The following is a 23,313-nucleotide window of genomic DNA, read 5'->3' as shown; positions in this document are numbered from 1 at the left end:
ACTCATTGTAGCAGAGGCAAACAGAGAGGTGTAAAGATCAATGCAACAGAATCAAGTTCAATAAATAGACCACGTTACTTATGGTCAATCGATTTTTGACAAAGGTGCCAAAATAAATCAAGGGAAAATTTAACCTTTTCAACAAATGGTGCTAGAACAATTGTTAGGCAAAGGAGCCCCATGGGGGGTTCTCGATCTCAAGACCATGAAATCATGACCTGAGCCAAAAACAAGAGTGGGACACTCAACTGACTAAGCCATCCCGGCGCCTCAGAGTTAAATAGACGCTTCTTAGGACACAAAAAATATGAACGACAACAGAAAAATAGATGAAACCAAAACAGGAAAAAATAGCTCCAATGGACTTCATCAAAATTAAAAACACTTCTCTTCAAAAAACACTTGTTAAGAAAATGAATATGCAGGCCCAGACTGTAAGAGAAATTGCAAAGCATATAAAATTAAGATCTATATGTAGAATACATTTTTTAAAATCTTACTATTAAATAAAAAAGACAAATAGTAAACCACCAGAAAAAGTTGAACAAAAATTTGAACAGATACTTCACACCAAAGAAAATTCAGGAACGGCAAGTAAGCACATGAAAAGATACTCAACATCACTAGTCATTGGGGAAACGCAAATCAAAACTACAATGGGGTATCACTACGTACCCACCAAAACGGCTAATGTTAAAGAGATTAATAATGTTAAGTATTATATAATGTCAAGATTAATAATGTCAAGTATTGTCAAGAATATGGAGCATACGGGACCCTCATAGATGACTGAAGGGAATGGAAAAAAGTACAGCCATTTTGGAAATTAGCTGGATAGTTTCTTGTAAAGTTAAACATACACTTAACCATACAATCCCACACTTCTACTCCTGGGGTATTTACCCAAGAACAGAATCCATGTGTACACATAAAGACTTGTCCTCGAATATTCATAACAGCCAAAATGTGGCAACAATCCAAATGTCTGTCAACTGGGGAATGGATAAACATTCTATGATATTAGCCATACTATCCAGCAATAAAAAGCAATGAACTAAGAATACACTTTAATAATTTGGTTGAGTTTCAAAAGTGAAATAAGCCAGTCACGAAAAAACCACATACATATGTGGTTTCGAGCAAACTGCAGAAAAGGCAAAACTCTAGAGACAGAGAGCAATTCAATAGTCATCATGATCCATGGCTGGTGGGAATATCCTGTACATGGCTGGGATATGTTTACATAATTATATACATTTGTCAAAATTCACTGAATTGTATAAACTGGTAAATTTTATTATGCATATACCTAAATAAATATATTTTAAAATAAAACACCCTAAAACATAAGAATGCAAATACACAAAAAACATTTCTTTTCCTCTTATTTAACAAGAGTGTTTCAGCAGACATTTGTCCCAGAACACAACATATAGCTAAATAACCCTAATTGAATACTTAGTACCATCAACACAGGAAATTAGAAGTAAACGTACTCTAAATATTTGAAATCATTCATATTATAAATTATTTTCAAAGGAAAAAATAAATAAATAAATTATTTTCAAAGATACATAGTTCTCAATTCCCTACCAACATTCCCTACTTTCCTAATTTCCACCCTATCTTGTACTTTTTAATATAATCACTGAATTGGAGAAATCAATTCATAATTCAAAGAAACCATTGTTTGCAACTCTGAAATTACAAACCTAAACTAATTTGAGATCATCTTGTTACTTAATCAAAACTGGTTCTAACGATACAGAAAGGACATGGCGGGCGGCTGAGTTACATGCCGTTGGTAAACGGTCTGTTAGTTTTAAAACATCCCAAGATGGTGCTAACTAGAAATCTCTGCCAAGCAGGAAAAACTAAAAAGTTTAGGCAAGGTGTCTCAAGTCTGCCAGATTCCATTTATATCTAGAACAAAGACCACGATTAGTAACCAAAGATAGAACTGTATTGTCATTTTGCTTCAATATGTAATGTGAAATGTGCTAGCCATCTGGTCCTTGCTCTATCAACTTGTAGATACTGTACCTTTCCTGAGGATGGAGGAGAAGGGCTGGCACAAGGACTTGGGTAGCTACTGCTGTCCGTAGATTTCACAGAAGACTGATCCGATCGGTCATCAGTGCTTCGTTTAGGATGTAAAATCCCTCTATCTTTGTACTTCTGAGGGGGGTGCAGTGCTGGAGATGGAGACTTTGTCAATACTCTAGAGTGGGAAGGAGGAAACAAAGATCAGTGGCCCACAAGTTCATAATACAAAGCAGATCCCATTTCAAACCAGAGTCACAGTGGCATTATGATATATGGAGTAATACTAAGGGAATTTCATTTATCTCACATTTAGAGTGAAAAAACATCTGAGATATTAGGGTGCATTTACACAAACAATAGGTAAGAATGTATTTTTTAAAATCTATATAAGCTCTTAACTTAATGTTAACAAATACTCAAAATATTATTTCCTTTACAAAATTCCTAACCTCGGGGAGCCTGGGAGTCAGTTGGGCATCTGCCTTCAGCTTGGGTCATGATCTCAAGGTCCTGGGGTAGAGCCCCCTGTCGGGCTCCTCACTCAGCAGGAGTTTTGTTTCTCCCTCTCCCTCTGCTGCCCCCCTTGCTTCTGCTCTTTCTCTCTCTAAGTAAATAAATAAAATCCTAAAAAAACAAATTTCTAACCTCTTGTATGATGCTATTGGAGAGGTCTTTAACATTATATAGTTATTTAAACACATCTATGCTATTGGCCCTTACTAAAATATCACCCACTCTACTTCCCTTCCACTTTCACAAAATATCTTAGAGCCAAGTAAAATATATTTTAAAAGCATACCAAAAAAATACAATAAAGTATTAAAATACTGCTGGACTACAGTCAGGAGAGACTTCTAGGACAGTACTAAATTTACAACTAAGGTATTTAATCCTGGGCAAGTCTCTTAACTTATTTGAGCTTTCATTTACTTACGTGTTAAATAAAAGGATTATACTAAACTATAAAAATTCTTCTATTCTAAAATTCTATGAATAAATGCAGCAAAGCTGGCAGTCAGAAACTTTGCAATTTTTCTAAAAGTATAGGTCTTAGTGGAACAACCAGACCTTAAAAAAAAAAAAAAAAGACACTGAGTACTTCCTAAAGTCATGTGATACAAAGTTCACAGCACCACCTATAAAATACACTTGCCAAAATATTGGCTCAAATCAAATCCTGAGAGCTAACTACCAGTTTGGACGAAATACACATGATATGCCAACAAAGAAGGCCAAGAAGAAACAGACAAATCCAGAATGTGATATACCTCATGGTACTACCAACCCACTTTCTTCAAAAAAGTCAATAGAGCGGGCACCTGGGTGGCCCAGTCACCTCAGGTTACGATCCTGAGGTGTCCTGGGATAGAGCCCAGCAGCAGGCTCCTGGCTCAGCAGGGAGTCTGATTCTCCCTGTCCCTGTGTCCCTCCCACCCCCACCCCGACTCATACTCACTCTCTTGCTCTTTAATAAATAAATAAAATCTTTTAAAAACAAAAGTTATTTAAAGAACTTCTCTCTCTCTTGCTCTATCTCCAATAAATAAAATCTTTAAAAAACAAAAGTTAACAAAGGAACTACTCTCGTTCTCTCTCTCTCTCCAATAAATAAATTCTTCAAAAAAAAAAAACCACAAAAGTTAACAGAAGAACTACTCTAGATCATAGAAGCCTCAAGAAACATGACTCACTGATGAGTCTTCCCTGGATGCTAATTCAAATAAATGTATATAGTATGACAACTGGGGAAATGATCATTTTACTGGGATTGATCATTGGATTTTAATTATGTAGAAAAATTTCCTCTTTTTTTTTTTTTTTTTTAGATTTTATTTTATTTATTTGAGAGAGAGAGACAGTGAGAGAGAGCATGAGTGAGGAGAAGGTCAGAGGGAGAAGCAGACTCTCCATGGAGCTGGGAGCCTGATGTGGGACTCGATCCCGGGACTCCAGGATCACGCCCTAAGCCGGAGGCAGTCGTTTAACCAACTGCGCCACCCAGGCGTCCCCTCATTTTTTTTTTAAAGCAGGCTCCACGCCCAGTATGGAGCCCAATGCCGGGCTTGAACTCACAACCCTAAGATCAAGACCTGAATCAAAATCAAGAGTTGGATGCTTAACCAGCTGAGCCACCCACTTAAAAATTCCTCTATTTTTAAGAGATGCATGTTTGAATATGGAAGGGTAAAATGACACAATGTGTGGAATTTATCTGGAAATATGTAAACCAAATAAGAAAGCCAAGAATGAAAAAAGAAAATCTGGTTAGATACAGCAAGCGGTAAAAATCTTGGTAACTGCTGAATGTGGGACATGGAGTTCATTATGGTGTTATCATTTAGTTTGCTGTGTTTAACAATATTGATAATAAACAAGTTTAAAACAAAAAAGGATGTGTTTAATAATTCATAAACTACCATAGACTCCTACAATTATAATTACTCTTACTTCAAGAGTAACTATCTCAGATCCAGGATTATTTCTTTCACAAATAAAATAAAAGCAGTAAAGTCTAAACATATTAACAAAAGACTATATAATGAATGCACATCTGAATCATTAACAACCTACTAAGAAGTGTAAAAGACCTTTCAGAGGTTTTTTTCTCTCGTGAATTGATGTTCAATGCACTATGTAAATTTGACCCCCCTAAAATCACATCGTTACTAGCCTGGCACCTCAGTGATCTGAAAATTAGGCAACAGAACTTAATGAGGGTAAAACCTCATTAAAATAAAAATGTATTTTCCAGTCTACCTTTTGGTTTTCAAACTGATCTTTTAATCTGAGCTGCATTCTAGCTTCTCTCTCTTATGCCTGGCTTCCCTGGAAAATTTCATAAAGATGGAAACAAAGCCCTCCGCAAGCCCCCCCAAGCTTTTCATTTAAGAAGTTCAGACACTGAATTCATTTTATCTCATTTCTCTTATAGAAAAGATGCACCTGTCCTCTGCCATCCAATTATCAAAATGACAAGCAAAAAATACACTGGTATGATTTAGGATGAAAGATGGGCAATTTCTAATACTTTAATAGTTTCTTAAACTATTTTAAAATAGTTCCAATAAAATGTTTTTATTAAAAGAATAATAAATATAGTAAAAAAGAAAAAAGTACTTATGTTAAAAAAAAGTAAATGTATTTTACCACTGCAGAGGAAAACTCTTAACTATTCTTTCTCTCCAAGAAGTAGTCTCACAAAGATTGTTAATTTCTCCCTTTAAAAATAAATCTTCCTAAGCGTCCTCATCCTATTCCCCACCAAATCCACCAACTCCAGGCCTTATTCTACTAATACTACCAAAATTCTGAAGGTAGATGAAATTCCAGATCTCACCATTCAACAGGTAAGAAAATGAAGACTGCCAGGCTACAACTTGTAAAGAAATAGAAATGCCTGATTCCAGTGTCACCGGTGAAAAACTAAATTTATAAGACAACGAATATCTGAATTATAACTAATATTACATTTTATCATTTTGATTTTCTTAATTTTATTAAATTTCTATCTTTTATTAAATAAGCATTTATTACACATTTTCCAAAAATGTGTATGTGTGTATGCGAATAGATGCACACATACATATACACTAGCATTTATACACACACACACACACACACACAAAACACAGTCTCTACGAACCTAACAGGTTTTTATAGATGGGCCTAGGAATAACATTACCACATAACAGTATCTATGGAAATCTACTCCCATATTCTAAACCATTGTTCAAGGAAGCTTTCAGAAAAATCTTTTCAGGGGCACCTGGGTGGCTCAGTGGGTTAAAGCCTCTGCCTTTGGTTCAGGTCATTATCCCAGGGTCCTGGGATCGAGCCCCGCATCGGGCTCTCTGCTCAGCAGGGAGCCTGCTTCCCTCCCTCTCTCTCTCTGCCTGCCTCTCTGCCTATTTGTGATCTCTGTCTGTCAGATAAATAAATAAAATTTTTTAAAAAATTAAAAATAAAAAAATTTTTTAAAAAATAAAAATCTTTTCGAAAAGTAGCTAGTGTCTAGAAGAAAATGTGCCTTTTACTCTTCTACTGCCCAGCAGAGCCTACATCAGAAACATTCAGGAACACACATGAGAAGATTTTCTTGACAAACGACTGAATTATTTCTCAAGTGTAATATCTGAAGAACTTGGAAACCAGTATGGAATACTCCCCTTAACTGAAGTCTGACCTGATGAAGCTGTATGTTTCATTCAAATATGCAAATCTGACAAAAGAAGACATTAACAGCCCCATCTGATCCTTAAAAAACAGTAAACATTACATAACTTTCATGTTTTCACTGTCTGTATTTTCAGCTTTTTTTAACAATGAAATAGTCTTAACACACAGACTTTCTACCAATATTGCCAAAATTAGCATCACAGACAAGAATATTGTTTTTGTTATCAATTCTAGCAGGGTAAGAAATGTTTTAATGGATATAAAGAAACAAATTTGGTTCTAACAAATGTTGTTACGCTACAAATATTTTTGAATCATGGCCAATGATTCATTACAACCACTATAATTGAAGCACATTTTTGGATAAATAATTCAACAGAAGAGCTCTCTTATTACTAATCATCATCATATAGTAAATAAAAATATCACATCTAATTGCTTAATGCTTGGAAGAAAAAGAAGAATTTGGCTAAAGTGTAACAGATTCTGCCATTACAGTAAATTTGTTTATTATATGCCTCCCCTGGATAAAAGATAAACTCTCTGAAGAAAGAGATCTTTGTTTGGTACACTGCTATATCTCTTACACCAAGAACAATGCACATGTAACACATCACTGAATCAATGAATGAATAATTGATCTCCTGTAGGAATACAATACAATCAGCAATACTGATACTTAGGTAAGACTTGTGGGAATGTTGTTCTTTTAAATGGCCACAGCCCATGCTTCTTGCTGTAAGATGTCTGGGAAAGATATTACTTGACATGTAGCAACAAAAATATATAATTTTAAAATAATGGTAGCTTTTTAACAGATGCTAAACTTGTCTATTCTTGAAATTAAACATTTGAGATTTTCCTGATAAAAAAAATTTCCTTACTAAATAACTCATAAATACCAAGAATTTAAAATCCCTCATTTTATCTTAAGACTGCTGAAAAAGTGAAATAAGTCAAGCAGAGAGAGTCAATTATCATATGGTTTCACTTATTTGTGGAGCATAACAAATAGCATGGAGGACAAGGGGCGTTAGAGAGGAGTAGGGAATTGGGGTAAGTTGGAAGGGGAGGTGAACCATGAGAGACTATGGACTCTGAAAAACAATCTGAGGGGTTTGAAGTGGCGGGGGGGGGGGGGGTGGGAGGTTGGGGTACCAGGTGGTGGGTATTATAGAGGGCACGGCTTGCATGGAGCACTGGGTGTGGTGAAAAATAATGAATAATGTTTTTCTGAAAATAAATAAATTGGAAAAAAAAAGAAAAAAAATATAAAAGTAAAAAACTTAGGGCATCTGGGTGGCACAGTTGGTTAAGTGCCCAACTCTTGGTTTCGGTTCAGGTCATGATCTCAGGGCCGTGAGATCAAGTTCAGCTCAGCACGGAGTCTGCTTAGTACGTGCTCTTGCTATCCCTGTGTCCCTCCCCACCTCAAATAAATACATAAATCTTTTAATAAAAAAATAAATAAAAAGGTAAAAAAACTCTTCCCATTTTATTGTAACCTTTCTATGTTTTTTTCGATGATAAGTAATTTTTAAATGTTACAAAAGCTCATGATTCTTTGATAAATAATTCATTTTTCTAGGGGGAAAAATGTCTCCAGTTTTGATAAAATGTTACCAATTTACCTTTCTGCAGCAGCAGACTCATCTGAAAATTCAGTGTCTGCCGAAGTTTTCCTGCTGTTATTTGACCTCCAAGATGATGCCAGAGGAAGTTCTTCTGAAGACATAGGCCTTGGCCTCTGGCCTATTCCCGATGGCTGCTGTAAGCCCGCAGACTGTTCTTCCGTGCTGAGAACAGCGATGATGGCTCTTATGGTGGCCTCGTCAACCTGAGACCAGGGTTTGGATGGTGCTCTCATTCGGCGTAAAAACAAGCTGTGCCACTTCTGCCGGAGCTGCAGCAGCAAACTGGCTGCCTGGAATAGAACGGGCTCCTCAGTTCAAGGCGAGCCAAGCAAGATGGCGAACCACTTGCAAGACACCCATTTACTAGTGAAGCTCTGCGACTGTTTCCAAAGGACACTGGGCAACTTGTCAGGAAGTAATGTATTTCACTCTTTTTGTTGCATGAATGAGATAACATTTCTTCTTGACCACATATGAGGACTAGAGACACAAAGTCAAATGACACAGTCCAGTGGATCAGACGGCCAATAATGTGTGGTTAGAGTGTGATTAAAACTTGAACAGTAACAGAGTAAATAAAGAAAAATACATTTTGTTTCCTTCATATTTTATTTTGGTGCTTAGAGAACATCCACATGATGATCCAGAGAGCAGCTAGTCTAACAGATCCAGAGAAAGGCCAAAGCTAGAAATATAGACCAACCTGGAAGTCATCCATGCATCAATGGTTACTAAACCTACACACCGAGGTAAGGTCCCTAGAGATTGTACACAGACATGAAAAGAGCACAGTAAAGCCCAGAGTACTGGAGAATATCTAACATTTAAGGCACAAACACATAAGGGCAGAGTCAATGAAAGAACCTAAGAAGGAATGACTTTTTAAGAAAGAAGAATTAGGAAAGACTAACGTCATAGTAACTTGTGACAAAGAAGCTGGGACAGGTGAGGAGAAAAAATGGAGAAAGGCAGTATTACACAAGGAAGGGGATGAACAACAGTGCCAAACATGAGAGAAAGGGTGAACTCAAGGACAGTAGGCTGCCCTTGACAATGTGGGGGACACGCTGACCTTTACAAAGGCCGTTTCAGGGAACAGAAGGGCTGGTGCAAATAGAAGTGGGATTCCAGGGGTGGGACTTAAGTGATGAGTGAACAGAGAGTAAAAGAGTAAACCTAGCTGGCTGTTGACTTTTGATAGCTTTGCTGACCACCCTCCCTCTTCAATAACAACAAAAAAGGAAATAGTAGGATCTCTTAAAAATACAGAGCAGGAACTTGGGTGGCTCAGTCACTGGGCAGCTGCCTTTGGCTCGGGTCGTGATCCCAGGGTTCTGAGATCGAGTCAGGCTCCCTGCTCAGTGGGAAGCCTGCTTCTCCTCTCCTGCTGCCCCTACTTGTGTTCCCTCTCTCTGTGTGTCTCTCTCTGTCAAATAAATAAATAAAATCTTTAAAAAAAGATAAAAAGAGAGAGAGGGAGCTTTTACCAGTAGCTATCTTCTGTAATTATGTGTCCCAGCTAAGGCATAGAGACTGAGTGAATTAACTCAGAGAGGATTAACTCTCTGAATTGGTTAAATACTATCAGTTGACCATTACAAGTGGTTCAGTGACATAAGAGTCACATCACTACAACTTGTTCTTTGTAGTAGTTTTTAAAATTGTCAATTTTTAGCTATTTGACAGATTAAAAGCAAAATAATCATGCCATATTTAGTCCCAGAGTTCAAGTCTATAACCTTCTGTGAAAATTCACTGCAGTCAATTTTAATATGGCAAATCAACCTTAAGCTCTATTTTAGCCAAGTGAAACATAATCTGAAATTATGTTAGAACACTTTCCTTGTCTCCAAACTGTTTGGTGTGGCAGAATACTGATATACAGCTTGGCAGATTTCACTACTTAACGCACGTTCTTCTCCCTTCCTTCCCCCAATATACTGGAAAATGTGCATTTGTCTGAGGAATTATTTTGTTTGCTACCAGTTAATGAATCTCAACATTTTGAGTAAATGTACCTCAGTCTGCTTTTTTATGAACTTTATAACTACATTTAAAACCCTTAATTCCTGGGGTGCCTGGATGGCTCAGTCAGTTCAGCATCTGACTCTTGATTTCAGCTCCAACTGTGATCTCAGGAACATGAGGGCAAGCCCGCATCAAGCTCTACACTAGGCAGGGGTTGTGGGGGAGGTTGTCTGCCTGAGATTCTCTCCTCCCCCCTTCTCCTACTTACATGCATTATAAGTCTCTCTCAAATAACTCTTTAAAAAAAAAAACAAAAACACCTTAAATCCTATTTCTGCATGTTTGCAAGTCTGACTGCTATCATGAGATAAAACTTTATTACTCTAGGTATTCACTGGCTAAATAAAGTATTTCTGTACCCAAATTCTTTTCTCCAGCTCTTGAAGGGTCCTGGCATCCTTCGAATACATAGCCTTGATCCATGGATTAAATTAGTATGCAAGTGAATGTGCTGATATTTTATGAATCAGAGTCATATAAATGGGAATACAGCATGTATCTGGGTATTCTTATAGCTATCTTTTTAACATCTTTTTTTCATTAATTACATATCCACATCAATTTTGTAACTCGAAACAAATTGATTTTCTATAATTAAATGTGTTGAGCATCTGTATAAACATTTAAGGTTAGAAAGTAACGTACTCTCTCTGTTATTCCCATTCCAAAAGGAGAAAAACTGTATAGAAAGATAAAGGAGGACAATAACAATACAGATTTGAATACCTTGAAAAAAAATAAATACATAAAGGTGGAGATGGAATGAAGGGAAGGCTTCGTCAAGAACATTTTTAATTTGAAGAAAAGACATTCATCTTTCCCAATTCAGAAATATACAAAAAGAGAAAACAGAATGAACTCGTATCTTTCTCTCAGAAACAGAGTTACACGAAACAAAGGGAGTTCCTGTGTACCACCCACAGAAACACTCAAATATCAGTGTGCTTAAATACGAGCCACACCGAGGCTTTTCAAATCCTCTACTTGAATACACCCTAGAATGTCAGAGAATGCATAAGGGCCCCGTGAAAACTGAAACACAAACTATATTCTCTAACACTAAGGGCTCACGTGACATACCGTATGTCAGTTCATACTCACTGAATGAAAGAAACTCACCACACTACTGAAGAGCAACTTACCTCAGGCTCTAGTTTGAAATTGAGCCACTCATCAAGTTTCAAAGCTGCTAAATTAGCAGTAGTTCTATCTTCCATTTCACTGTCACTACTGTCATTAGGAATACCATCCGCTGTTCAAACACATCGAAAGCAAAAAATTTCACTTTTAACATCTTACAGCAAAAGAAGTCAGTAAACACAGACACTCTGTATTTACCTAAATCTACCTGATATACTAACAGTTTGGGTGGAGAGCTCTTCAAATCCAAGAGTTCACAAATTAAGTCTCAGTATTTATAAAAAGGGGGGGAAAGGCATTTTAAAGACTATAATCTCTAATCAAAATGCAGGAAATTTTAAAAAGACAAGAATAGGGCGCCTGGCTTGCTCAGTCAGTTAAGTGACTGCCTTTGGCTCAGGTCATCATCTCAGGGTCCTGGGATCGAGTTCCACATCAGGCTCCCTGCTTAGCGGGGAGTCTGCTTTTCCTCCTCCCTCTGCCCCTCCTCACCCCAATTTGTGTTCTCTTTCTCTCTCTCAAATAAATAAAATCTTAAAAAAAAAAAAAGGCAAGAACTTAAAAATCAAAACACAATCTTTAAATATTAACCGGATGGAGAAGAAAACTAAGAACATAAAGAATGGAATGAAAACACTATAAATCAAGAAAAGCTCATGTAAATTCATAAGTTTCAAATTTAAAAGAAGAAAAGGAGATGTAGCACCGGGGTAGCTCAGTTAAGTGGCTGACTCTTCATCTCATCTCAAGTCTTGATCTCGGGTTTGTGAGTTCAGGGCCCATGGTGGGTGTAGAGATGATTTAAATAAATGAATACTTTAAAAAAACAGAGATGCCAAATGTGATATACAATCATGTAAGCTTTCTAAAACAGTATATGAAGAGAAAGCTGAGAGATATAAGAACTGAAATGAAATATAAACTAAAAGGACTGAACATCAGATTAGATGAATAGAACGGATCAGTGATCTGGAAGACAGGGTGGTAGAAACCACCCAAGGTGAACATGAAGAAGAAAAAAGAATTTTAAAAAGTTACTCCAGGGGGCGCCTGGGTGGCTCAGTGGGTTAAGCCGCTGCCTTCGGCTCAGGTCATGATCTCAGGGTCCTGGGATAGAGACCCGCATCAGGCTCTCTGCTCAGCAGGGAGCCTGCTTCCTCCTCTCTCTCTCTCTCTCTGCCTGCCTTACTGCCTACTTGTGATCTCTCTCTGTCAAATAAATAAATAAAATCTTTAAAAAAAAAAAAAAAAAGTTACTCCAGCAAGCTACCACAGCCAAAATCCTGCAAGTTACTGACTCCTCCCTTCCACTCACCACCCATTCAATCCAGCAATTAGCAGTACCTCCAGAATCATTTTGAATCTGCTTCTCTTCCTAACAGCGTCTCATACTTTAGGTCTTATACTCAAATCACACCCCTTCAGAGATACTTGTTCCAGGGTCTCTTTCTAAAGCAAGTTACCCCCCTAAGGCAGTCCTCTTTATTTCCTTCATAGTAGCATGCAGATTATTTACTTTTTTACTGTCCACTCCCCACTACCATGTATACTCTTAAGGACCAAAACACCTTGTCTATACTGTTTTCTGTTACATCTTCAATGTCTAGCATCCTTGACATATAGGAGTTGACCAATGAATATTTGCTGAATCACTGAACAGCAAAAACCTGAAAACAAGCAAGTACAAAGGAACATTTTAAATGTATTATGCCACTTTTAAGTGATAGAATATTTTGCAGCCATTAATATAAATATTTTTGTACAATGAAAATAGCAGGATATAACATAAAATATATATAACTTTTAAAAATCACATAATCTTTTTTTTGGCCACATCCTTTTTTTTTTAAAGAGTTCTATTTATTTGAGAGAGAGAGAGAAAGAATAAGCTGGGGGAGATGAAGAGGAAGACAGAAGCAGTCTCCCCGCCGAGCAGGGATCCCGATGTGGGACTCGATCCCAGGATCCTGGGATCATGACCTGAGCAGAAGGCAGACATTCAACCGGCTGAGCCACCCAGGTGCCCCAATATTCTTAACATAATATAAAAAGTGTTTGCTTGCATAAGGGAAATGGGGTCATGGGTCACTCTTATGATTTCCTTTGAACAATTACCTTTATGTTAAACTATTATTTAACTTCAAGTGGGAGAGAAAAGTAAACTTCCTATCAGCAAGATTAACCAAAAATGCACAAACCAATAACGAGTTACCTTAGAAATCAATTTTAAGAACTGAGGTACACTTTAGTATTTTCTAATTTGTCTCAATATATCAAAAGAGAGCTACTCCTACATATGTGTTTGGAATTTCAAATTTTATTTGGTCTAGTAAAAAAAATCTTTTTTTTTTTTTTTTTCCATTTCAAATAGATTTGTATTTCCTTATGATCCATTTACCTCGAAACGATGAAGGTTCCTGAAGAGCATTACTTGCCAGCCTCGCTGGTCCACAGAATACCAACACGGTGACGGGGGTCACTGCCGAACAACATCTAATGTTAGCTATTCTGTGAGCTCTGGTCATCTCATCATAAATAAGCCAATCTGTAGGCAGTGCCAGAATCGCTGCAGCCTGACCATTGGCTGGAGGAATCTATCAGAAAAAGAAATCAAAATCTTAACTAATTTACCACCTATTTTACTGGCCATACTTTTAACCTGCAGTAAGTCCCTCAGTGCAACAGATGACAGATATTGTCAGGCAAACAGTAAAGCAAGTCAATGCTCACACAGCTGGAAAACAAGTCCTCATTACCTAACACATGACCTCTTCCAATGCTAAGATTTCATCAAAATTTTGTTCCAATGTTTAATTATACATATATAGCCAATTAATTGCTTGGTCTGTGGAACATCTTTTTGTTGCTCTTCGACTATGTAAATTAGATTACTTTCACCTCAAGGCCTAAGAGCATTAAAAATATTTTACCTTTTTATATTGAGGCTGGCTGAGAACTGAAGTGGGATGAAACCGAACTTTCTTCTCCTTCGGCCCTGTCAATACGACATTTTCTCTGTCCACGTGGACTAAATTAGGATACATGCCTGCTACCAAGGCAGCTTTAACGACAGCCCAGTTCTCGGAATTTGTGTTAACATCTCGAATGTCACCACCACCTCGTGCCCTAACAAAGCCTAGACGGAGGGGAAAAAAACATATCAACACACTATTGCACAAAATATATTTTCAAACATGTGCGTTTCTTACAAAAATTGTACTAACCCATGTACGTTTCATGATATTCAAATTCCACAATAATTAATAAAATCTCCTCTGTAAAGTTTAAAATACAGAATCAACATTCTAAGAAAGTTTAGGTTTGCTCAGGCTCAAGTAAAGTATGGGGGACTTAGGGACTTCTAAAGAATACACATCCTTGCTATAAAGTTCTTTGTAAGATGCTATCAGAAATGTACTACAATTTTTTTTAAAAAGAAATATACTAAAATCATAGCTGAAAATCTAAATCATTCTTCTGACTGGTATTAATAACATTTTGGTCATGACAGACATGAATTCTAGAGTGACGACAATACATATACTCTTGCTTGAATTTCCAAAGCCTTTTATATTTCCTAATATTTGAGACTACTCTAAATCTTTTGGTTCAGTCCTTTTATTACTTTGGCTCTTTAGCTAATCCATGCATCCGGGCTCTGGTAATTTTCGACTATATTCTCAATGTACTATGCTACTCAAAAGGAAATTTATTAAAAAATTAACAAAAGGAAATTTAAAGAAGTAATTCTAAACTGACATAACAATACTGGCATTCTCTTAAAAAAAAATTAAGTGCCTTAAAGAGAGATTACTAGCATTTTATGTTCTAAAAATATGAAGACCACATTTGTATCAGCCTACTTATATATTTAAATCTATTATAGAGCTAAACAGCTGTTTATTAAAGTGATAAAACAGAACATCTAAATTGCTTTTTGCCAACAAATGTACTATAAATTGCTCACTGCCTATAGTATCAAAAGGTACTCATAGATTTCTCAGCTACAGCTTCTACAATATCATTTTTCTAACCAACAAACAAAAGCTGAAATCACAAAGGAGTCTACAAAGCAGTTTGTTATATACAAGATATAAAACAATGTGAAAATGTCATAAAAATAGTAACAGATGGCATCAGTTAACACTAATAGCTATAAGTAAGGTGCTCTCAGTGGTCTAAGTAAGTTTTTTAGGGAAACTTTTACCTGATGCTCTAAGCTGACCAAGCAACTGAGTTCTCATGCCAATGATTATTTCCATGGTAGCTTGTGAAAGAAAATTCTTTTCACAAAAGGCTCGCTCCCACCCATCGCTTCGTGCTTTCTGCCATGCCTATGAAAATATAATTATATAACAAGATACATTCACTAAATTCCTTAGTTAGGCTGCAAAGTAATTGAAAACCTTTACATTAGCTAGAGATCAAGGTCAATTCTCCTTCTAATTATTTGATAAAATCTAGGCCCTCATTAAAAAAAACAAAACTCAGGGGTGCCTGGATGGTTCAGTCGGTTAAAGACTCTGCCTTCGGCTCAGGTCATGATCCCAGGGTCCTGGGATCGAGCCCCGCATTGGGCTCTCTGCTTAACAGGGAGCCTGCTTCCTCCTCTCTCTCTCTGCCTACTTGTGATCTCTGTCTGTCAAATAAATAAACACAATCTTAAACAAACAAACAAACAAACAAAAAACCCCAAAACTCAAAGATACAGAGAACAGATTGGTAGTTCCCAGAGGCAGGGGAGGAGAGAGAGGTGGGGTGAGGAGGGTCAAAAGATACAAGCTTAAAGTTATAAAATGTGTAAGTCCTGTAACTTACAGCAAGGTCACCATAGTTAATAACATTACACTGTATATCTGGAAGTTGCTAAGAGTATAGATTTTTTTTAAAGATTTATTTGTTTTAGAGAAAAAGAGAGTCTGCAGAGGGGCAGAGGGAGAGAGAGAGAGAGAGTCTCAAGCAAACTCCACGCTGAGTGCAGAGCCCAGTGCAGGGCTCAATCTCATGACCTGAGCAGAAAGGGTTGAATGCCCAAACAACTGCTCTACTCGGGTACCCAAAGAGTAGATTTCTTTTTTTTGTAAACTTTTTTTTAAATTGAGGTATCAATGGCATTTAACATTATATTCATTACAGGTATACAAAATAGTGATTCAGTATTTGTATATATTATGAAATGATCACAATAAATCTAATTAACATATCAGAGAGTAAATCTTAAAAGTTCTCATCACAACAGAAAAATATTTGTAACTGTGCAGTGATGGATGTTAACTAGACTTACTATGGAGATCATTTCCCAATATCATTATGTTTTACAACTAAAACTAATCTTATATGTCAATGACATCTCAATTTTTAAAAGATATAAATTTTAAAATTAAATGTAAGAAAAATCTAAGACTTCATGATTAAATAAAATTTATCATTAATTTATACTCAAATGCTATGAAAGCCATTCAGTTTATAAAATCCTAATGAGAATGAAGTATCCATTAACCTAAATGGACCAGCTATGTTAAAAATATATATTTTTTCAGATGTGTCTGCTAGTCTTCTTCCACTGACGTACTGGAGGTTTTTAACTAAGCCACCATAACACCGTTTATATGTAAGTATTCTACCACTCCTGTCCTCCAAAAAAAAACCTTTATATCAACCTCTTCTTAATTTATCTGAGAATGGGAAGTGAGATTTCTAGAAACCATCTATATGCAGTATAAGAAAGCTCCTCTTTGGGGCGCCTGGGTGGCTCAGTGGGTTAAGCCGCTGCCTTTGGCTCAGGTCATGATCTCAGGGTCCTGGGATCGAGTCCCGCATCGGGCTCTCTGCTCAGCAGGGAGCCTGCTTCCTCCTCTCTCTCTCTGCCTGCCTCTCTGCCTACTTGTAATCTCTCTCTGTCAAATAAATAAATAAAATCTTTAAAAAAAAAAAAAAAAAAAGAAAGCTCCTCTTTGAAAATGACTTTTCTTACTTTGGAATATAAGTAAAAGACCAAGGCAGTACTTTATTCTCTCTGCTTTTGAAGGAGCTGGGGAAAAAACAAAGAATGCATAGGAATTCTACACCAAATCTCCTTCTATTATCCACTCAACTAATCTACTATAACATGGAGTAAGTATCTAATGAACTCAATAGCATGACATTATCCATTGTTCAATGATGCTCACAAAACAGCTTGCCATTATTTTTTTTTTAATCTATATATAACAGAAAAAGCCTGAATGCCTGGGAAAAGAATATTTTCTGCATAAACAAAATGAAATTTTTTTTTAAAAATGTATAGTCACAAAGAAAAAAGTATAGTCACAGCCTACATTCGAGAGAATTTAAGGATAAATAACATGTCTACCTTTTCAGGAAGTAACATCATCTTCTCCACATTATTTGAAATTCTAAATTACGTATCACTTCCTTCCCTCAGAATCCCATTTTCCTTATCTTTGCTTTCTCATTTATCACATTCCTCAATTTCTCACTACTCCTATCTTGAAAAGTTTTAAGTGATATTTGGATTTTACTTTATAAAATTAAGTTCTTAGTGCAGTGTTGCGAGCACATAAGAAAAAGATGTACTCTGAAAAGAAATCAATAAATAGATACTAAATTCAAGGTAATTTTCTTCCAATGTTTGTTCTATACACTTTGAGTAATATACATTGCTTTTTAACTAAAATTTTAGTGTATTCCCTACCCAAGATATGAATAAAAGAGTAGGAACTTGAGTATTAAAAAATGAATACAAGTAAATAAACATAAATACATGCATTCACATATTCCTACATGGAGAAAACTGAGAAAATGAAAGAGAAAAAAGGTAGAAACTGATAATTCCAGCACATTAACAGTAGAAAGATATTTTTATAAACCAGTATAAAATATGACTTCAGACTGAAACAAAATTAATGGAATCGTGTCTCTTTGTGAATTCATTACACTTGCCCCAGATACGTGTATAGGCAGCACCATGTTCAGAAATGAAATGACAATAATAAACCATACCTGGAACGCTCGGAGAAGGGCCATGTGGTCACTGAAAGTCCCTGCAGTGAAGCGTTTCCTACATAGCATAGCTGCCCGTTTTTGAGAGGCCTGGGTTGGCAGGACAAAAGGGTCTCGATAGGCTAGCGTGCAAGCAATTGTGAGGATGGGGTCCAGACACTTTAAAACAACAGCGCACAGGACCATTTTACCAAGATGTGGCTCTACGGGCAAGTCAGCCAAATGATATCCCAGCTCAGTGAGATCCTCCCAAGCATCCATTGCATCTATTGTCTAAATAAAAGAACACAAAACAGAATCTGACATGACCAAAAACCATGCTTAATCAAATCACATACCTAAAAAGTCATCAGGAAATGAAAATGTTAATTTTCTTCTTCTACATCTTATAAAAAAAATTCTGCTTTCCATATTTTATATAAAAAAGAACTATGAACTCTACTGTTTTACTATAATTACCGTGACAGTATTATTCAAAGTACATGATTATTTAAGATAACATTTTTAAGGACAAAATTCGGTAAGATGTATCCTCACTGTGTTTAAATTTCAAGTAAAACAGGTAAAATAAAATTGTGGAGACACCAACCTTAAGCATCTGTACAGCATTTCTTACAATTAAAGCTGGTGGGGGTTCAGGAGCTTTCATAAGGAAATCGGCAATAGGACAGTTCACTGGAGCTAACAGCTTAGTATGTAAACAAAGTTCCTGTAAACAAGAACAGCAAATCATTTTGAAATGCTGAAATTTATGTTGATTTTGACTTTCAAAGAAATCATCGGAGGCCCCTGGGTGGCTCAGTCATTAAGTGTCTGCCTTTGGCTCATGTCAGGATCCCAGAGTCCTGGGATGGAGCCTGAGCCCCAGATCTCATGGGTTTCCCATCAGCGTGAAGTCTGCTTCTACTTCTCCCTCTGCCACTCCCCCTGCTCATGCTCTCTCTCTTTCAAATAAATAAAATCTTAAAAAAAGAAAAAAGGGAAAGAAATCATGGGAAACATAGTCCCCAAACAGACTAGCAGAGTCTTCTGATTAAAATGAACAGTAGAGGAGCACCTAGGTGGCTCAGTCGGTTAAATGTCTGTCTTGGGCTCAGGTCGTGATCCCAGGGTCCTGAAATCAAGTCCATCAAGCTCCCTGCTCAGCCTGCTTCTCCCTCTGTCCCTCCCACGGCCACCCACTTGTGTTCCCTCTCTCAAATAAATAAATAAAATCTTAAAAAAAAAAAAATGAACAGTAGAGGGGCACATGGATAACTTGGTCAGTTAAGCATCTGCCTTCCGCTCTCGTCATGAAGCCAGGGTCCTAGGATGGAGCCCCACATTGGGCTCCCTGCTCAGTGCAGAGCCTGCTTCTCCCTCTCCCTCTGCTATTCCCCCCGGCTTGTGCTCACTCTCACTCTGTCAAATAAATAAACAAAATGTTTTTTTAAAAAATTATTTAAATAAAAAAATAAAAAGAACAGTGGGGGGGGGAGCACATTGGCGGCTCAGTTGGTTAAATGTCTGACTCTTGTTTTCAGCCGAGGCCCTAATCTCAGGGTCATGACATCAAGTCCCGAGTGAGGCTCTGCCCTCAGAATGGAGTCTAGTTAGAGTTTCTCTCTCACCTCCCTCTGTCCATCCCTACCACGCCCTCTCTTTCTCAAATAAAGAAATAAAATCTTTAAGAAAGTTTGGAAGCTAGCATCTGGCTCAGCACACCAGAGAATCAAATTAATGTATTTCTGGTAGTTTCCCTAGAAACTACAATGTCTGGCTAGTGTGAAGTCAGAAAACCATTTTTCAAAACAATTAGTAAAGGTCAGGAAATCTCAGTGGATTGAGTTCCAGACTACCAAGATTAATCTCAGCATCTTAAACTGAAATTTTGCTATTATCTTTTGGAATTTAAATAATTTGTTTTCTAATCCTCAATGAGAATGTGAAAGATGAACACTATTATATGGTAGACAGACTTCTAAAATGTTGCTTTTTAAAAATATATATATATATATATTTAAACTGTACCATAATTTATTTTTTTAAAAGATTTTATTTATTTATTTGACAGAGAGAGATCACAAGTAGACAGAGAGGCAGGCAGAGAGAGAGAGAGGGAAGCAGGCTCCCTGCTGAGCAGAGAGCCCGATGCGGGACTCGATCCCAGGACCCCGAGATCATGACCTGAGCCGAAGGCAGCAGCTTAACCCACTGAGCCACACAGGCACCCTAAACTGTACCATAATTTAAATGAACTCAAGTAATCCTTTAAAATTTTGGGGGGCGCCTGGGTGGCTCGGTGGGTTAAAGACTCTGCCTGTGGCTCAGGTCATAATCCCAGGGTCCTGGGATCGAGCCCCACATCGGGCTCTCTGCTCGGCAGGGAGCCTGCTTCCCTTCCTCTCTCTCTGCCTGCCTCTCTGCCTACTTGTGACCTCTGTCTGTCAAATAAATAAATAAAATCTTTAAAAAATAAACATAATAAATAAATAAATAAATAAAATTTTGGAGGTTTATGAATTAAACTTTTTTTTTAAGAATTTTTATTTACTTGCGCAGGGTATTTTAAGCCAATAAACTCATGCCCGGCTGCAAAAAAAAAAAAAAAAAAAAAGAATTTTTATTTACTTATGTGACAGAAAGCACAAACAGGCAGAGTAGCAGTTAAGGGGAGAGGGAGAAGCACGCTCCCCGCTGAGCACGGAGCCCAAAGCAGGGCTCAATTCCAGGACCCTGGGATCAGGACCTGAGCTGAAGGCAGTTGCCCAACTGACTGAGCCACTCGGGCTTCCCTGGATTAAATGTTCTTGTCTAGAAAAAAAATATTAGTTAGATACATAACCACCTCCCATCATATATATTTTATAATTTTGTTTTAGGAATTACCATTTAAAAGTTCGACTGGTATTAAGTTGAAGTGGTCCCTCTCCTCCCTCAGCCCTGAAAGCACCCTTTTAGAATTCAGTACATTTCTACCTGTAATGGCATTCTCAAAAGTTCTGGAGTCTGAAATTCCAACATATTCTGGAATCGGAGTCTACTGAACAGCCGGAAACAAATTCCAGGTCTGCATCTCCCTGCCCTTAAAAGTGAAATAAAAAATTAAGCTTCAAACAAGGAATAAAGACTAGACCACAGCAACTCTAAAAGCAGTGTGCTTTAGGAGACAGAGCAATGGACCAGTGTCGGGACAGCTGACTGTGATTCCCTCCCGAATCTTTCCAGAAGGCACGTCACTTGTCTAGGCATCATTCATAAAAACTTACGAATGACACCTACCTGATACACCTACTAAGGTAATGATAAAAACAAATCTGTAAGTGACATACACATGAAAGTGAGTAAAAATAATGAAAAAATACACGGTAATTGACATTTCATCTGCTTTACTCAACTGACACAAGCACCATGCACAAGCCCACAGCTCAGAGCTGTGCAAAGTAAGCATTACACAACTCCAGGGAGTGGCAGTTCCTGTCACCACAGAGACTTGTATCACTTTCTGGGAAGTAGGAGAGAAATACCCTGAAGGAAAGCAGCCTCTCTTCATTTCCCCCAGAGTCACTGTATCAGCTAATGGCCAGGCTGAACGTGCTAAGCGATAGAGATCCAGAAATATCCCTCCCATCACAAAGCTACAACACACTGTGCTACAAGTAACAAAATGAGACATTGGATCACTGCTTCCTTCATCAGTACTGTCCTCACTATCAACCCCTCTGCTTTCCCTCCTATTCAGCCTTCTCTGAGACATTGCCATCCTTCGCCAGTCCTTAAATGCAGTATTCCTGTGAGGCTGGACCTCAGCCCTCTGCTCTCTTAGTCCATCCTCGCTCCCAAGGGGATCATAAGTATCCTCCTGACTTTAATTTTCATCCACTGAGATCTCTTCACCCTAACCCTACACCCATACTTCAGACGCCTCTTAGCTCCACTTGGATTTTCTAGCCAACCCAAGCTCAACACAACCAAAGATTAATTCTTCTCACCAACATAACCGCTATTCCCATTTCCCCCGACAAGGGCACCACCATCCACACAAGTTTCTAAGACAGACACCTGTATGACATCCTTGACTCCACACTACTCCTTGCCCCTGGACACACACTCGCCCCAATACTGCTCTCCTTAATATCTTCTAACACCGCTATCACAATCCAGACTATTGTCATCTCTCCCTTTTTGTAAATTCCAAGTATTAATGAAAGAGCCTCCTACTGGATCCTCCTGCCATCAGTTTTGTCTCTACCAATTCATTCTTCAAGGAGATGAAAGAATACTAAAATCATGCCATCCTTTGGTTTATTAAGAAGAAAAAGAGAGAGGAAACACAAAATGATCCTTAAGGACATGTCTACAACTTACTCATTTTTTTCACTATTCTCCTCTAAACTAAACTCCATCCAGACAACTTTGTTGTTCACTCTTGCCTTTAGGTCTTTGTGCGTGCCTCGCCTTTGCTAGAAAAGCTTTTTCAAAACAACTCTTCATTTCTATTTATCTCAGAGTCTACCCTCACTCCTCCAGAAGCATTATCCAGTTGTAGTGCAAATCACATGGTATTAAAATTGCTTATTTTACTGGATTCCAGGATGGACTGCACCATTCCCCCACCACAAACCTCACTCATCGGACTACAGTTTATTCATTGTCGCATCCCTAACACTTACACAGAAATGGCTGTCAAAAGAAATAGACTGAAAAATATGACAAGGAAAATTCCTACAATTTCTGATTTTCCTTCCGGATAATATACGATTAAGAGGTAAACACGATTAAGAGGTAAACACGATGAAGAGATGGAGTATTACTAACTAACTTTAGCTAGTGTTATCAAGCCACACCCTGTCATAGGAAAACGACTGGTATGGTAATAGCAAAAGCCTTCAAGAACATTCCATGAAATTATAAAGTACAGAAATAATGCATCCACCAGCTTCAGCACGAGCCACTGCTTTAAAGTCAGTATCAGATGCTTTCCTATTAAAATGCAAGAAAAATTAGTCAAATGATTACTGATAAATAGGATACTTTTAAATCTTCCCTTTTTAAGAAAGAAAAAGTAATGCAAGTACGTACTAAAATAAATAACCAAACTACAAAAAAAAAAAAAAAAAATTAAATCCTCTTTCCTTCAGAGTTCCACAAATCCTCCTTCTCAGAGTCAACAATTGCTTTTTAATGTTTCTCTCAAATCTGTCAATGCACTTCTGCCCTAAGTACATATATACATACATATATATTTATTTAGTACTACACATATTAAGTACAAATACTATAGATGCATATTGTACACCTTACTTTT

At 37.3% G+C, this 23,313-nt stretch overlaps 1 protein-coding gene across 3 annotated transcripts in view; it reads right to left on the bottom strand.

Annotated features, from left to right (window-relative positions):
• YTHDC2 (YTH domain containing 2) overlaps nucleotides 1-23,313 on the bottom strand; it is a 76,310-nt gene that overhangs the window by 8,775 nt on the left and 44,222 nt on the right. For all 3 annotated transcript variants that reach the window (XM_044262992.1, XM_044263000.1, XM_044263008.1), the window contains exons 18-26: nucleotides 20,985-21,090; nucleotides 18,616-18,735; nucleotides 18,027-18,299; nucleotides 15,232-15,358; nucleotides 13,955-14,160; nucleotides 13,423-13,618; nucleotides 11,027-11,136; nucleotides 7,854-8,146; nucleotides 2,044-2,221 (exon numbers count right to left, since the gene is read on the bottom strand). In XM_044262992.1, the coding sequence (XP_044118927.1) occupies nucleotides 2,044-2,221; nucleotides 7,854-8,146; nucleotides 11,027-11,136; nucleotides 13,423-13,618; nucleotides 13,955-14,160; nucleotides 15,232-15,358; nucleotides 18,027-18,299; nucleotides 18,616-18,735; nucleotides 20,985-21,090 (1,609 nt within the window). The remainder of the gene's footprint in view (nucleotides 1-2,043; nucleotides 2,222-7,853; nucleotides 8,147-11,026; nucleotides 11,137-13,422; nucleotides 13,619-13,954; nucleotides 14,161-15,231; nucleotides 15,359-18,026; nucleotides 18,300-18,615; nucleotides 18,736-20,984; nucleotides 21,091-23,313) is intronic.

The sequence above is a fragment of the Neovison vison genome, chromosome 1 (genome assembly GCF_020171115.1).
Source record: "Neovison vison isolate M4711 chromosome 1, ASM_NN_V1, whole genome shotgun sequence".
NCBI classification, from domain to species: domain Eukaryota; kingdom Metazoa; phylum Chordata; class Mammalia; order Carnivora; family Mustelidae; genus Neogale; species Neogale vison.
Note: the sequence above shows the minus strand (reverse complement) of the source record. Positions and strands in the feature narration are given on the sequence as shown.